Source organism: Lissotriton vulgaris, chromosome 6 (genome assembly GCF_964263255.1).
Source record: "Lissotriton vulgaris chromosome 6, aLisVul1.2, whole genome shotgun sequence".
Taxonomy (NCBI): domain Eukaryota; kingdom Metazoa; phylum Chordata; class Amphibia; order Caudata; family Salamandridae; genus Lissotriton; species Lissotriton vulgaris.
Window position 1 is genome coordinate 995,000,311 of NC_141694.1, and position 13,394 is coordinate 995,013,704.

At 45.4% G+C, this 13,394-nt stretch overlaps 1 protein-coding gene across 1 annotated transcript in view; it reads left to right on the plus strand.

Moving 5' to 3' along the window:
* Positions 1-13,394, plus strand: part of AKAP7 (A-kinase anchoring protein 7) — a 1,654,018-nt gene that overhangs the window by 580,816 nt on the left and 1,059,808 nt on the right. The window contains exon 4 of the mRNA XM_086927038.1: positions 10,806-10,942. Coding sequence (XP_086783164.1) covers positions 10,806-10,942 — 137 coding nt within the window. The remainder of the gene's footprint in view (positions 1-10,805; positions 10,943-13,394) is intronic.

Below are 13,394 nucleotides of genomic sequence, written 5' to 3' on the forward strand. Positions count from 1 at the left end.
ACTCAAGATATTAAAGAAAATCCTTCCTGATATCTCTGCTGGCCTACAGAAGACTGTAGTCACTTCCTTGGTTTTGTCAAGAATTCACTACTGTAACGACCTTTGTACACATATGCAGCAGCAACATTTGAACACATTTCAAATCTTACAAAATGCAGCAGCATGCATGTTTCTAGCTATACCTAAGTTTCAGTTAGCCTCTAATGCTCTAAAAAATTGCACTGGTTGCTGGTTAGACAGAAAATTACCTTTAAGGCACTCTGTATCACTTTCAAGGCTCTTCATGGAATTGGAAAAGATTACCTGAAAAGAAAATTTGGCTGGTATACAACTCTTAGGACATTATGTTCCTCCACATCTAGGAATGTCTCGATTTCAAGGTTCAAACTCCCCTCTTGGGGAGAAAGAGGCTTTGTGACATTACCTTCTAAAACCTGGAACTCTTTACCTTCTAAGATCAAATCAAATAATACTCTGCTCCCATTCAGGAAAGTTCTAAAAGCCTTCCTTTTCAAGTCCAAATGAGGATGTTGTTTTAGGCTTCAGTAGAGCTAGCGCCAAGACACCTTCTGGTATATGTGAGATTTTGAAATAAATATAACAAAACAGAACAGAGTGGAAAACATTAAAGGCTGGTTTAGCATGTTGAGTTCGCAGTTACACACAGACGAATAAAGACACTGAAAACTAAGTACTGTGTGTAGCAAAGTATTTGGTGGATACCCTGGCTGGGGAAGTTGCTACACAAGGCTTTTCTCTGAGACAGGCCTATCGCCAGAGCAACCCTCCCTAGCATAACAATAATGTAGGAATCTGGCTCTTTATGTGGTTTACCAAAAAGAAGTATACCATGCAGAGGGTCCGGGATAACCCTTACTAGTGGACAGGGCTTGCTCTAGCAATCCCAAGGTTCTCTTTTAATGGTTAGTGTGGTTGAGCAGCCTTAGGCTTAGCAGTAAGGAGGGTTAGACATCCCCTGCACACAGCTAATAAACGATACACACAACTCAATAAGGAGATCCACACTCATTTATAAAAAATAACACTATTTTTATATAAATGTAGGCACCAAGATCATCAAAATCAGGTAAGCACTTTTTGGAATAGCAGGTTTGAAGAAAACTATTTTTTATGCAAACTGGAATTGAAGCACTTCACAGCAGTGTTAACTTGGAAAGAAAGCATACACTGTATACAGTCACTAAACGACTTACAGGACCCATCTTAAGTTGGGGAAAGGTCCCAGGCAACACCAATAGGTCACCTCTTGGGGCACTGGGGTGTCCTGGTGCAGAAGTGTGTTTTTGGTGTTGGGTGACTTTGATACTTTAAAATGGACTTGAAGCACTTCAGGGTAATGTTAACCTCTGGAAGAGAAATATGTATTGCATTTGAGCGCTCAACACCTATTTAAGGGACCAATCATATGTACTTAATGTGGGTGTGGGACAAGGTCCAAGGCAGCATCAACAGTTTACTTCAGGCAGCACTGGGGTGGTCGGGTGCAGAGGTACCTTACAGCGTTGGGTGCCCCTATTCAAGTCTATGCAGATCAGTCCGTCGAAAAAGAGGCTGCAGACTTGGACTGGGGAACCAACAAGGGGACTCAACTATTGCGATCCTCTGGAATGTCTTTGTCCTCTTTGCCAGGTAGCATCAGGAAGTCCACAGTGGGCACACCCAAAATTGACTTTGTCTCTGGAGGTCCGGGGACCACACTGGCACCTTTGGCCCACTTCAGCTTGGGCTAGAAAGCATGGGTGCTGTGGTGCTTTGCGTTGTCCGGTATTTGCTGTTCCGGCGTCTTATAGTCTTCTCTGGAGTGCCTGCAGGATCGCAGCTCCAGTGCTCCACAGGAGTTCCTGATTCTTCGAAGAAGCGATGGCAGTCCTCCCAGGCTGTGGAGGATCAGCAGCTTGCAGGGTGAGTCGACTTTGACGCAATTGTCGAGAATGGACGAACAGGCCTGAAGGGCTGATGCCAAGTCAGTTGCTTCTACTGCAGTTTTTGCTTTCGTGGTTCTTCAGCCTTTCTTCTTTTGGTGGTTGGCAGGATCTGATTTCGCAGTGGCAGGGTATCCCTAAATACTGAATTTTATGGTCCTTAGGGGAGTACAGGGTAGTAGCCAATCGGCTACTTACCCCTAGGATCACTACGCCCCCTATGCAACCACTTCCTGGGGGAAGTGGGCATAACCTTGTCCCAGTGATCCTAAATGTGCCATCAACAAGATGGTAGCTTCTGAAAAGTTGTATCTACTTCAGGTAGCCCAGTTGAGGTGTGGTGCTCGTCTGAGGGCAGCACACCTGTCTTGCTTATCTCATTTTCCTACCTGTCAAGGTGCCAAAGGGCTCAGGTCAAAGGGGGTTGGTTTCCTCTCTGGGGAGAGAAGCTAGATTTGCATACCAAAGGCAGGGGGCCTCTTTGAAGCTCCCCGGCCCTGGAATGCTAATCTGCGGGTCATCTGGTGGCCGGGTGAGCAAATTAATCACTGCCCAAGCAGGTTTGGTTTATTGCCCCAGGGAGCAAGGCCCACACCCTTGGGGGTCAGAAACTCGTCTCTGGTGGGAGGCTGGCTGGAACCAGTCAGTCAGCACACCAGTGGCTGGTAGGTTTTCAGGGGGTACCTGTAAGGTGCCCTCTGGGTGCGGACATGTATTACTAAATCCGACACTGGCATCGTTTGATCTTATGAAGACTCAATAATGCAAAGCCACGATCTCTGGCCTACAATGATCTTGTTTGTGTGACATGATTTTATTTTTAGAGATGTATTGTGAATCATGGTGAGATAAACCCATGCCAAAGCCTTTGTATAATAATGGTGTATTGTTGGGTGATTGTATGGATAATTGTATTGTTGTCATTTTCATTTATTTATCAATGTGAATCATTTATTGTACATTAAGGTTTTTTCTTTCAAATCTATTTTATTGAAAATACAAGTTAAAACAATACAAATACAAGCATAAACAAGGGAAAAAAGGAAGAATATTACCAAAAAGAAAAGGAAAAAGGAGGTAAATGGGAAGAGCGAGGGCAAAAACAAATCAACATTTTCAAAGAGCACAGCATTGGGATCCAAGGGATATTGATATGTTAATCCAAAGATACAGAGCAGTTGCATGTCTCACATCTGTAACATGTGGAAAGATATCATACTGTGTCAAGAACATTAAACATGCGTAAAGAGGCTAAGTGGCGCAAAGAAAAAAGGAAAATACCAATGTAGGACAAAGGCTGAAGAAGCAAAATATTCAACAGAAAAGCGGAGAACCCCTGTGAAAGGAAGAGCAAAAGGTGAAGGAGGACCCATGGAAGGCGTGTCTGTGCGGATGTCCAGAGCTATGTGAGAAATCAATGAAGTGAAATCTCTGTTCAGTCCCCAAAGTACTTCTGAGCTGGAAGGGAGTATGTTATCCTTGAAGAGGTCTAAGGCCCGAAGCTTCGGGGGCTGAAGGTTTGAGAGTTCAATTGTGCAGAAATAATCTATCAATGGCTGCCAGGTGTTTGCAAATTTAGTCTTACGAAGATGAAGCCGCACCATAAGAAGTTCCATCGCCATGGTATGCCACAGGTGAGTGAACCACACGGTCACTGGGAGCGCCTCAGCCTTCTTCCAGTACACCGCTATTGTCTGTTTAGCTGCGCCAAGCATGTGCAAGATTAAGCGCCAATCCGCGTGTGTCATAGCTAGGAGATTCGCAGGTTTGAGTCCCAGGATAAATACTGACTGGATTTCAGGTATGGGGTAGCCAATCACCTGTTTAATGTGACTGAGGATCTCCTTTCAGTAGTGGGCAGTGACACCAAATGTGAAGAAAATCCCCAATAGTGCTCAACATTAAGCCATGTTGTGCTAATAATAAAATATAAAAAGATATTTTAAGTCTTAGTCTCTTGGCCCAAATATATAGTAAATATGTACTACCTCCTACGCGCCAGCCCTCGCTGACCTCGATTGCCGCCGTAGACGCCCAAAGGACCCTAGCCCTTCAGTGACCGTGATTTATTCAGGTCCTGCGGCTTTAGAAACAGCCCCTGTGTGATCCAAGATTAACAGCGATATACCTGACATCCCGCCACCCTGAGGCCATCACTCGCCACACCTCTTTGCCATTCCAAGTACCCCTGAGACGCCGGACCTCGGCGCGCTGATTAATCACACTAATGAACCACGGCCACTCGCCGGAGATCCCACCACCGTGAGGCCCACACTTACTGCTCCCCTATTGCACAGTACTCCTGGAACGCCGGACAGCGGCACTCCAATTCCTTTGACCTACCTGCCCCTTCAGACTTATACTCGCTCGCAATTAGCCGTACAGCAGTCTACTCCTGCCTTCCCAGCACTGGAACTAAGCCGACAACCACGTCCTGAAGATGACCCCAAACAACTGAGGGTTCAAACGTCGTCGACTGTACAGCACATTTATTGGCGCAAATTCTACTGTGGCTTTTGCTTAAATGTGAATTGAACACTTAAGTCACTGGAATTGTTCACTTCACTAAGCCACCCACTGTATGATACTTGCACTCACACCCTTCCTGCACCGTTCACGCTATTTTCCTACCACTTGCGTCGCCATTCTTCACTCACACACCATTGAGCACCAAGTATTTTATGGTTGTCATTTGATTAGTCCAAATACAGTGCTGCTACAACTGTATGATCATGACCTTGCTTTTCTTTTCCCTTTAAATACAATATGAATAACAACCAATGAGTAATTGAATATCTGTCTCCTTTATTTCCTTTTGTGTAATGTTTTCAACATACATGTATAATTGTCTACTAAATATTACCTGTTGGGATATTGTTTTTTGTTCATGCAGTGATGCCATCACATATAGTATAAGGGAGCACCCTGCTTTAGGGCTGTAAGGCCTGCTGTAGAGTTGAGTTGCTTATACTACATGCAATGTCGGCAGGCATGGAACACACAGGCTGTGTGCCATGTTGTGTTTTCACTTTTATCTGCACCAAGACAAACAGCCTGCAGTGTTATCTTATGTTATGTTAGTCCAATTTGTATAGCGCTACAGCTGCCTCAGCGAAGAGACGTCACGGCGCTTACTACAGACAGACTAAAAACTAGAGCCTAGGCCACATAGAAGAGATGAGTTTTTATTGCCTTCCTAAACGTCAGGTAATTCTCCAGGCTGCGGATGTGCAGGGGGAGAGAGTTCCAAAGCTGGACCGCTAGACAGCAGAAAGATCGTCCCCCAGCGCGTAAGCGTTTTACCCGCGGGACAAGAGCACGGCATGACCCCATAGAGTGCAGATGGCGTGTAGGTGTATATGGTACTAATACATTGGTTAGGATACACTGGGAGGAAAGTTTCAGGTTTTTAAAGGCCAGGCAAAGAGGTTTAAATTCTGTGCGCTTGGCCACAGGCTGCCAGTGTAGATGCTGGATTGCACCCCAGATGGGGCGTCTTCTTGGAAGTTCCAAAAGAGCTCTGGCTTCTGCATTTAGGACCCTTTGTAAGCGCATAACCTCAGCTTTATTGGCCCCCAAGAAAAGCGAGTTAGCATAGTCAAGTCTAGACAGTATGGCCGCCTGGACAATCAGTTGTCTAGTGGACGGGTCAAAATAGCCCAGAAGGGGTTTCAGTCCTAGTAGTAGACCAAAGAAAGTGTCTGCTAATTTCTTGGTATGGTCCTGAAAACTGAGGGTTGAATCCATCCATACCCCTAAGGTTTTTCCCCGCTGCCTTGGGGGAAGGAGCGCTCCCAAGGGTGTTGGACCACCAGCTCTCACTCTAGAGTTTGATGTTTTCCCCACCAACAACTCCTCCGATTTATTAGCATTAAGCTGGAGGCAGTTGGCTGTCATCCACTCCGCAACCCCCGCCAACCTGCACCCAAAATTAGGGGCATCCTGTGTAGAATCGTCAGAGAGAACCACCACCAACTGCGTGTCATCGTTGTAAGAGACAATGGAGAGACCCCTGTCCCTTGCTATCACTGCCAGAGGTTGAATGTACAGGTTAAAGAGTGCAAAGCTCAGGGTAGAGCCCTGTGGCACTCCTTGGCCGACAGACTGGATACGGAAGAGAAAAGACGAAGCAGACACCTGGAAAGTTTTTTCAGAAAGGAAAGATCTAAACCAATTGAAGGCAGAGTCACCAATTCCGGCCTCCTCCAGACGATTTAAGAGGATCTGGTGGGATACCATGTCAAACGTGGCATTAAGATCTAACAGAATTAATGCCATGATGTTGCCCGCAGCAAGAACTGTCCTCAGATGTTCAGTCACAGCAAGAAGCGCTGTCTCCGTACTTTGCCCTGTACGGAAACCTTTCTGCGTAGGATTCAGAATGCCGTTGGTGTTTAAAAATGCTATAAGGCAGGTGTTAATGTGTGCCTCAGCGATTTTAGCTGCCCAAGGAGAAGAGAAATTGGGCGAAAGTTTTCCAATTTTGCTGGATCCAATGATGGCTTTTTGAGAAGGGGAACTACCATAGCCTGTTTCCACTGCCTTGAAACCGTTGCTGCGGAGAGAGAGGTGTTGATCAACAGGTACAGAAGTGCCAAGACCACAGGCAAAGATTTTAAAAACAGGTCCAGTTTAAGAGGGTCTGCAGGAGAGCCAGATTTAATTTTGCTACAGGCCCGCTGAAGCTCATCCTGATCTACATGAGGAAAAGCCGTAAGGGTATGGACGTGGACGGTAGGGGGTCTAGATACCGGATTGGGACCGACAGGGCCCAAAGGGAAGGACTTATATATAGTCTCCATTTTTTTTACAAAGAAAGTGGCAAGGTCCTCACAGTGCTGGTTAGACGTAATCACAGAAACTGCTGGAGATTTCCTAAGCTTAAAATCATTAATTATTTTAAAACTGTATTTAGTAGGATTACTACTAGACTGGATCTCTTTAGCAAAGTAGGCCGCCTGCTCAGCCTGTATAGCCCGATGGTACCTTTTGGTGGCCGTTTGATAGTGGCAGTTTGAATGATCTTGGTGAAGGGTCCCTTAGGGTGGTGTAATTCATGCTGCTGTCCTTGGGGACCTCTACCTCAGACCCTAGGTACACCATTTATTAGGGACGTTTAAAGGATACCAAAGGTATTGCCAATTTGGTAAGCAATTGCACAGTTTTGGGAGAGATATGGCACTGGGGGCCTGGTTCGCAGGAACCCAGCGCACTTTCAGTGAAAATCACATCAGAAACTAGGCAAGAAGGGGAGATTACCATATAGAAAATGGCACTTTCCTAAATAACTACATGCACAGACTTTTTGTGGCTTTAGGAGACGAGATTATCACAGTGGGCATACCCACCAGCAGGGGCCACCATCCTCCTCATCATCACCTGCTCTGGCAGCTGGCAGGCCAGCATGATTCCCCTTTCAATGGTCATCTGCTCCAAGTAGGGTGACATGATTAGGTTTTTGACAGCCTGGTTGGCGTTCTATTACTTGAGAACAGAGGGTCTTGGAGATTGTTCAAAATGGTTACGTCCTCTATTTTCTAGTTTCCCTCCTCAAGGTTCCCATGTTTTTTGTCAGGCTTCGGTAAAGCATGCCATCATCCTTTCTAAGGAAGTACAGACATTGCTTGCCATAAGAGCAATATAAAGAGTCCCCAAGGCAGAGAGGGGTACACGGTGATACTCAAGGTACTTATTGGTGCCCAGGAAAGATTGCAGGCTTAGACAGGTCCTATTGCTTCAGTTCCTGAACACCTTCCTTTGAAAGGACAAATTCAGAATGATTACTACAGCCCAGTTCCTCTACCCTTTAGATACTGGGGAGTGTATAATGCCCTTGGACCTCCAATATGTATATTTCCACATACCCATCCTGCAGTTCCAGAGCTGTTTCCTCCGCCTGGTGCTGGGGTCAGAACACTTGCAGTATACAGTTTTGCCCTTCAACCTCAAGTTGGCCCATGGGATGTTCTCAAAGGTAATGGCAGTGGCCACGGACCATCTTTGTGCTTCCTGGGCTACATTTATTCTCGTACCTCAATGACTGACTTTTAAAGGCAGGCTCTCCACAGTTAGTTGCGGACAACCTACATACAACAATCTCATTGCTATCCTTCCTGGAGTTCTGTCGGTGAACCAAAATCCCATTTTCAAGCAGTGTGGGGTGTTACTTTTATGAAGAGTCCTGGACAAAATGACGTTCCAAGTTTTGCTGCCCTTACACCAAACCTGGTACATTCAGCATATGATCCAGATATACGGGGCTTGGCCCTGTGTTCCGGACTGATAGTTCTGAGGCGTCTTGGTCTCCTGTACTAGGTCATCCTACTGGTGCCTCATGCCATTTCCTACAGGCAAGCTCTACAGTGAAAAGTTTGCATTCAGTGGGCTCCATGCTGGAATAAGCTTAGCAGATGTCAATCTAGTGGCTTCTGTATCTGGAGATGGTTTGAAGCATATACACTCATGGAAGTTTGTTGAGTTAGTCCGTTTGCTACCACCGAGACCGCTCAGTGTCCAGCCTTTCTACCTCTGGGGTCCTTGGGAGACGTGTTCCGCCTTCCATGGAACTCCAGTGTCCTTTATATGCTTCTGCCTCTGCTGCTGCTTCCCTGAGTTCTGAAGAAGGTCAAATGGGACACGATTCAGCTCATCCTGATATCCCCGGACTAGGCTTACAGAATCTAGCATTCAAAGTCTGTGCATCTGCCCTCTGCACTGGATACCTTAGTGGAAGGAACTGGTGTTCCAGCTACAGGGCAGGGTTATTGTTCTGAAGCTCCTCCATGTATGAAGATTGAGGGGAACCAGCTGAGCAGTTTTGACCTTCCTGCGGAAGTGGTGGATGTGATTTTGGCTGTCCTTCACTTGTCACTAATTCGGCGCGTTCTGGACACTGTACAAAGTGTGTGGCCTATTGCAAGGATGACAGATCGATCCCCTTCAAGCTCAGCTTTCTAATGTACTTCTGTTTGTTCCATCTTTCGCCTGACATGGCTTTGCTGGGGCTGCCTGTGAAGGTTAGTAGTTGGCTCTTTGGATCTTTTTGCATCTACTTAATCAGCCTTCCTTGTTTTAGTTACTGTTTCTAATGTTAATTTTGGAAGGGGTTACGTATGCATTTCCACCAGCCCTGTATATGAAGTCGAAGAGGCATCATAATTTAGTCTTTACATTCTTCATATGCACACCCTTTGAAAGCATGCACATTTGTTGTTTGAAGTGGCTTACCCCTTAAAGATTGTTTTCCTCATAGCCATCTCTTCTGCACACATCATCAGGGGGCAGCAGGTCCTGTTAGAGCATCTGCTGCTGCATGCCACATTCTTCCATGACATGTTGGTACTCCGGTCTTGGGCTTCCTTTATTCCGAAAGTGGTAATGCTCTGTCATGTAGGGCAGTCCATCAAGCTTCCTATTTTCTACTGTCCACCCCACCCTGGAAAAATGGGGAGAGGCTTCATCTGTTTGATCCAAAGGCAGCTCTTAGTTTCTATACGCTTTGGACTAACATGAGTAGGTGACCATGGGAAGACAACCAACTTTTTGTTGAATTTGCTGGGTGAAAGAAGGAAGGGCAGTTCAGAAATAACCTTATTGAGATGGATTGTCCTCTGTGTCAAAATGGGCTATGCCTTGGACAAGAAAAAGTCTCTTGAGGGCCTTTGGATTCATTCCACCAGTGCCAAAGCGGCTGCTGCGGCAATGCATAGTGATTTCCAAGGCCTGACATCTGCCAGACCTCTACAGAAATGTCAGTGCACACCATCACCAGGCACTATTGTATTGTCAGTCAGGTCCACAAGGACGGCCATTTTGTTGGTTTAGTCTTGCAGGACTTTCTGGTGCAAAGTCCACTCCTCAGACACAGAACATTTTGGAAGGTATTGCTTTATTATCTTAAGAGGAATCTGCAATTTCAAGTATCCTTTGGTAATGCTCTTACTGCTGGATACTCTATCTCATTGTAGACTCCTCACTAACCCCCCTACTCCCCATTCAGAACATTGTTTTCAGATCTATCTGTTTCTATGTGTAAGGGCACAAACAATACCTTTGAAAACTGACTTCAGGTTGCATGAGTCATGCCCAAATATTGCACTTTGTCATCATTTCTGGTGGCAGGACGAAACCTCTGCGAAGTTCAGTGGGGGGTGGGGGGGGGGGGGGGGATCTAGCCGTGAGCAGGCTCTATTGAATACATATTTCCGGATCCAGTCTGGTGCCAGGAGAACCTCAAAAGTAGAGGAGGCCATAGATAGAGTATCAACCTAGGAGAGTGTAAGTGAAGGTGTGTAACTTGCTCTATTTGGGCACAGCCAGGAGGCTACTAGTCCACTATCCTTAACTGTGACAGCAAAGCACTTGATTGTTAAAAACCAAAAGTAAGTAGGGTTAATGTATAATAGGAACCATAGGAATTAGATGTTTTTGTATGTATGTATGGGAAGCAACTGAGTGCTAAACGAGATAAGAGCCCTATGCACAGTTTTAGAACATTGACAGTGAGGCATAGTCAGAGGTGCCTAACACATGAGTGGATGGTGTTCTGTGAAAGTTGTGTCTTTAATTGCTGAACTGAAGGAGGGTGGTGCTATTTGATGTCTGTGGGTATAATGTTCTAGATCCTTGTGTAGACTGAGAAGGCTCCCTTCTGGCCTTTTCTTTCCCAACAGTCCGACCTCTGACCAAGTGAATTGGTAACAGAAGACATAAATGAATGACCAAACATTGATTATTTAAGCTGTAAATATCGCTGTTGTAAAAATAGTGCTTACTCTTCTTATCCATTGGCTTCTGGTTGCTTTTCTGACTCTAGGTGCAGCTGTTTTTTGCAAGTGCTCACCCTTTAATTTTTAACTACAGATCATTAAAGACATTGAAATGATCCAGGACGCTTTGGTAAAGAAGGAAGATCGACTTTCTAAGGCAATGGTCCCTCGTGGCACTCTTCATATCACACTTTTTGTGATGCAAATAGCCAGTGAAGATGACATTTGCAGGTGAGTGTTTCCATAATGTGTCACATTTGTGGTTGTAACAAAAGGTTTGTGATGGACTATGAACCTTATTACCTGGCAAAGCCACTTGACACTAATGATGATGACAGGTAACTTTTGTGGTGGACGATTTGATACACAAATATAACAACTAGGAACAGGAATAGCAAGCAAACCCGAAGAGGGAGTATAGTTGTACTTTAACCAGATCGTATAATGCAATAACTGAGACGACAAAGGCACTCTTAACTAAAAAACAGTTGAATAGCTCACAGAAAAATAAAAGGTGGTTTGACAGGGAATGCTCCCAACTACATAATAAACTAATCAAGAGCCTAAAAATCAAACCACGAGTTTTGGTGGGAGTGAGACAGGCGCTCACGGATTATAAATGCGCATTGGAGAAACGCAAGAAGGAAATTAGGCAATAAGCATGGGGCAAATTACATTTGGCATCACAGAGTAAAGATTCCAAACTTTTTTGGAAAACTGTTAATGATGAGTACTTTGGTGACACAAAAAATGGCCAGATTGATGCAACAATTATGCCCGAATCATGGGTAAAACACTTTACCGGCCTCTATAGTAACAGCACTGAGAAACATTGTGCTGCCCACCTCCAACATGTGGTATGCCCTTTGGAACCCCCAAATCAAGATGAGGTAAATAGGGCACTCTCCAAGACTGTAAAGAACAAGGCCCCTCGGCCGAATGACATATCCGCTGACTTATTTTTAGCAAATACCCGCTTGTGGCACCCGTTATTAACAAATATATTAAGTTGTTATGCAGCTCAGGGCCCACCAAAGTCATGGAGATCAGTTACAATAGTTCCCATATTCAAAAAGGGTGATAGATCTGATCCAAAATGCTATCGACCAGTTTCTTTAATCAACAGCACTTGCAAGATTATGGGACAAGTAATACTGGAGAGATTGGAGACTTGGGTTACAGAAAATGGGAAGTTCTCCACTGTCCAGTATGGCTTTAGGAAGGGCTTGGGCACTGTGGAACAGTGCCTGAACCTGCACCTGGTCATCGGCAAATATACCATGGCTAAATCAGGGTCCCTATACCTGGGATTTATGGACCTGACATCCGCCTTTGACTGGGTGCAGAGGGGCAAATTGTGGGAAAAAATGCTCCTTATGAGCATTAATCCTTCAATCGTCCACTTTTTAGCTGCAATGCATGATGGTGTCACAGGTAGAATACCCTACAGAGCTACTGGCGAGCTTACTCGACTTATAAAGGTGGACTGTGGGGTCCGACAGGGATGTGTACTCGCCCCTTTCCTATTCTGTTTATATATAAATGATTTAGAAAGCCACATCAGAATTGGAAATGGTCCACCCTGCTGCACACAATGCAAATGTCAGTGAATGAAATGCAATACCAATCAGACAAGATGGACCTGCAGTTGTCAGTGCTCAACTCGCTTTCCATTTTCGTTGCTAATATAGACGATAAGCAGGCAGACCTTAACAATCTGATCAAGAGGGCTCAGTCAGAGACACAAATTACCCAGGCTAGCTGCACCTGCATAACAATTGTGGACAAGCTAGCCACATTACCATCAGCAATGGATAGCCTCCTCTCTGACATAAGGAAGACAGTGCCAGTTAAACCAGCTTTGGGCTTGGCTCACACCAGCAACGGCGAGCAAGTAACAATAAATCTAAGCAAAAACCCAGGACCCCAGGCACAGGCCCAGCAAATTGCAACAGGGACAAACATCAGCTCACTGAGCCAAGGAGCCATAGTACCCCCAACAAGCAACACCCCTCAATCCAGAAAACTCCCGGAAAAATAGGCTCTCACCGATAGCGTTCAGTTATCCTCCAAAGAGCAGAGAAAACAAAGGAGGACGGGGCAAAATAAAAACCCAACGCAGGCTCTATCACACAGCAGGGATGGAATTCATAGCCCCCTGAATGCACCATTGGACAACCAACAAGATTCCTCTAGTAGGGAGGAAGAGGCAACAGACCCAGGCCGGGAAAGAAATAAGAGGCCAATCAAGGAAAAAGCACTAGACAAGATAGAGTGAATATCTCTCAATAAATCCATAACTTTCAGTCCGGACCAGAAACTGGAGAACAGAAGATGGCGCTCGACAGGGGAACCATCGATTACAACAATAACAGATTGTGCACTCGATAAGGCAACACAAGGTATAGCAACTTCATCTACAAGAGATCCTATGGATTCAGCAGGTAACCAAATAGCCCCGCAGAGAAGCATATGCACAGGGGCAGAGATAATCACAACAACAGCCTCTAGGGCCTGACAAAACCATCACGGGAGCTATCATCGTTAACAGAGGTCCCAAAAGCCACAAAGAATACCTTGGACCAACAAACAGTGCTCTCAAGCGCAACAACAACAATCTTGTTTCACCCGGAATATATATCAAAGGGACGGGTCGATACACTTAACAGGGGCAACATACTGC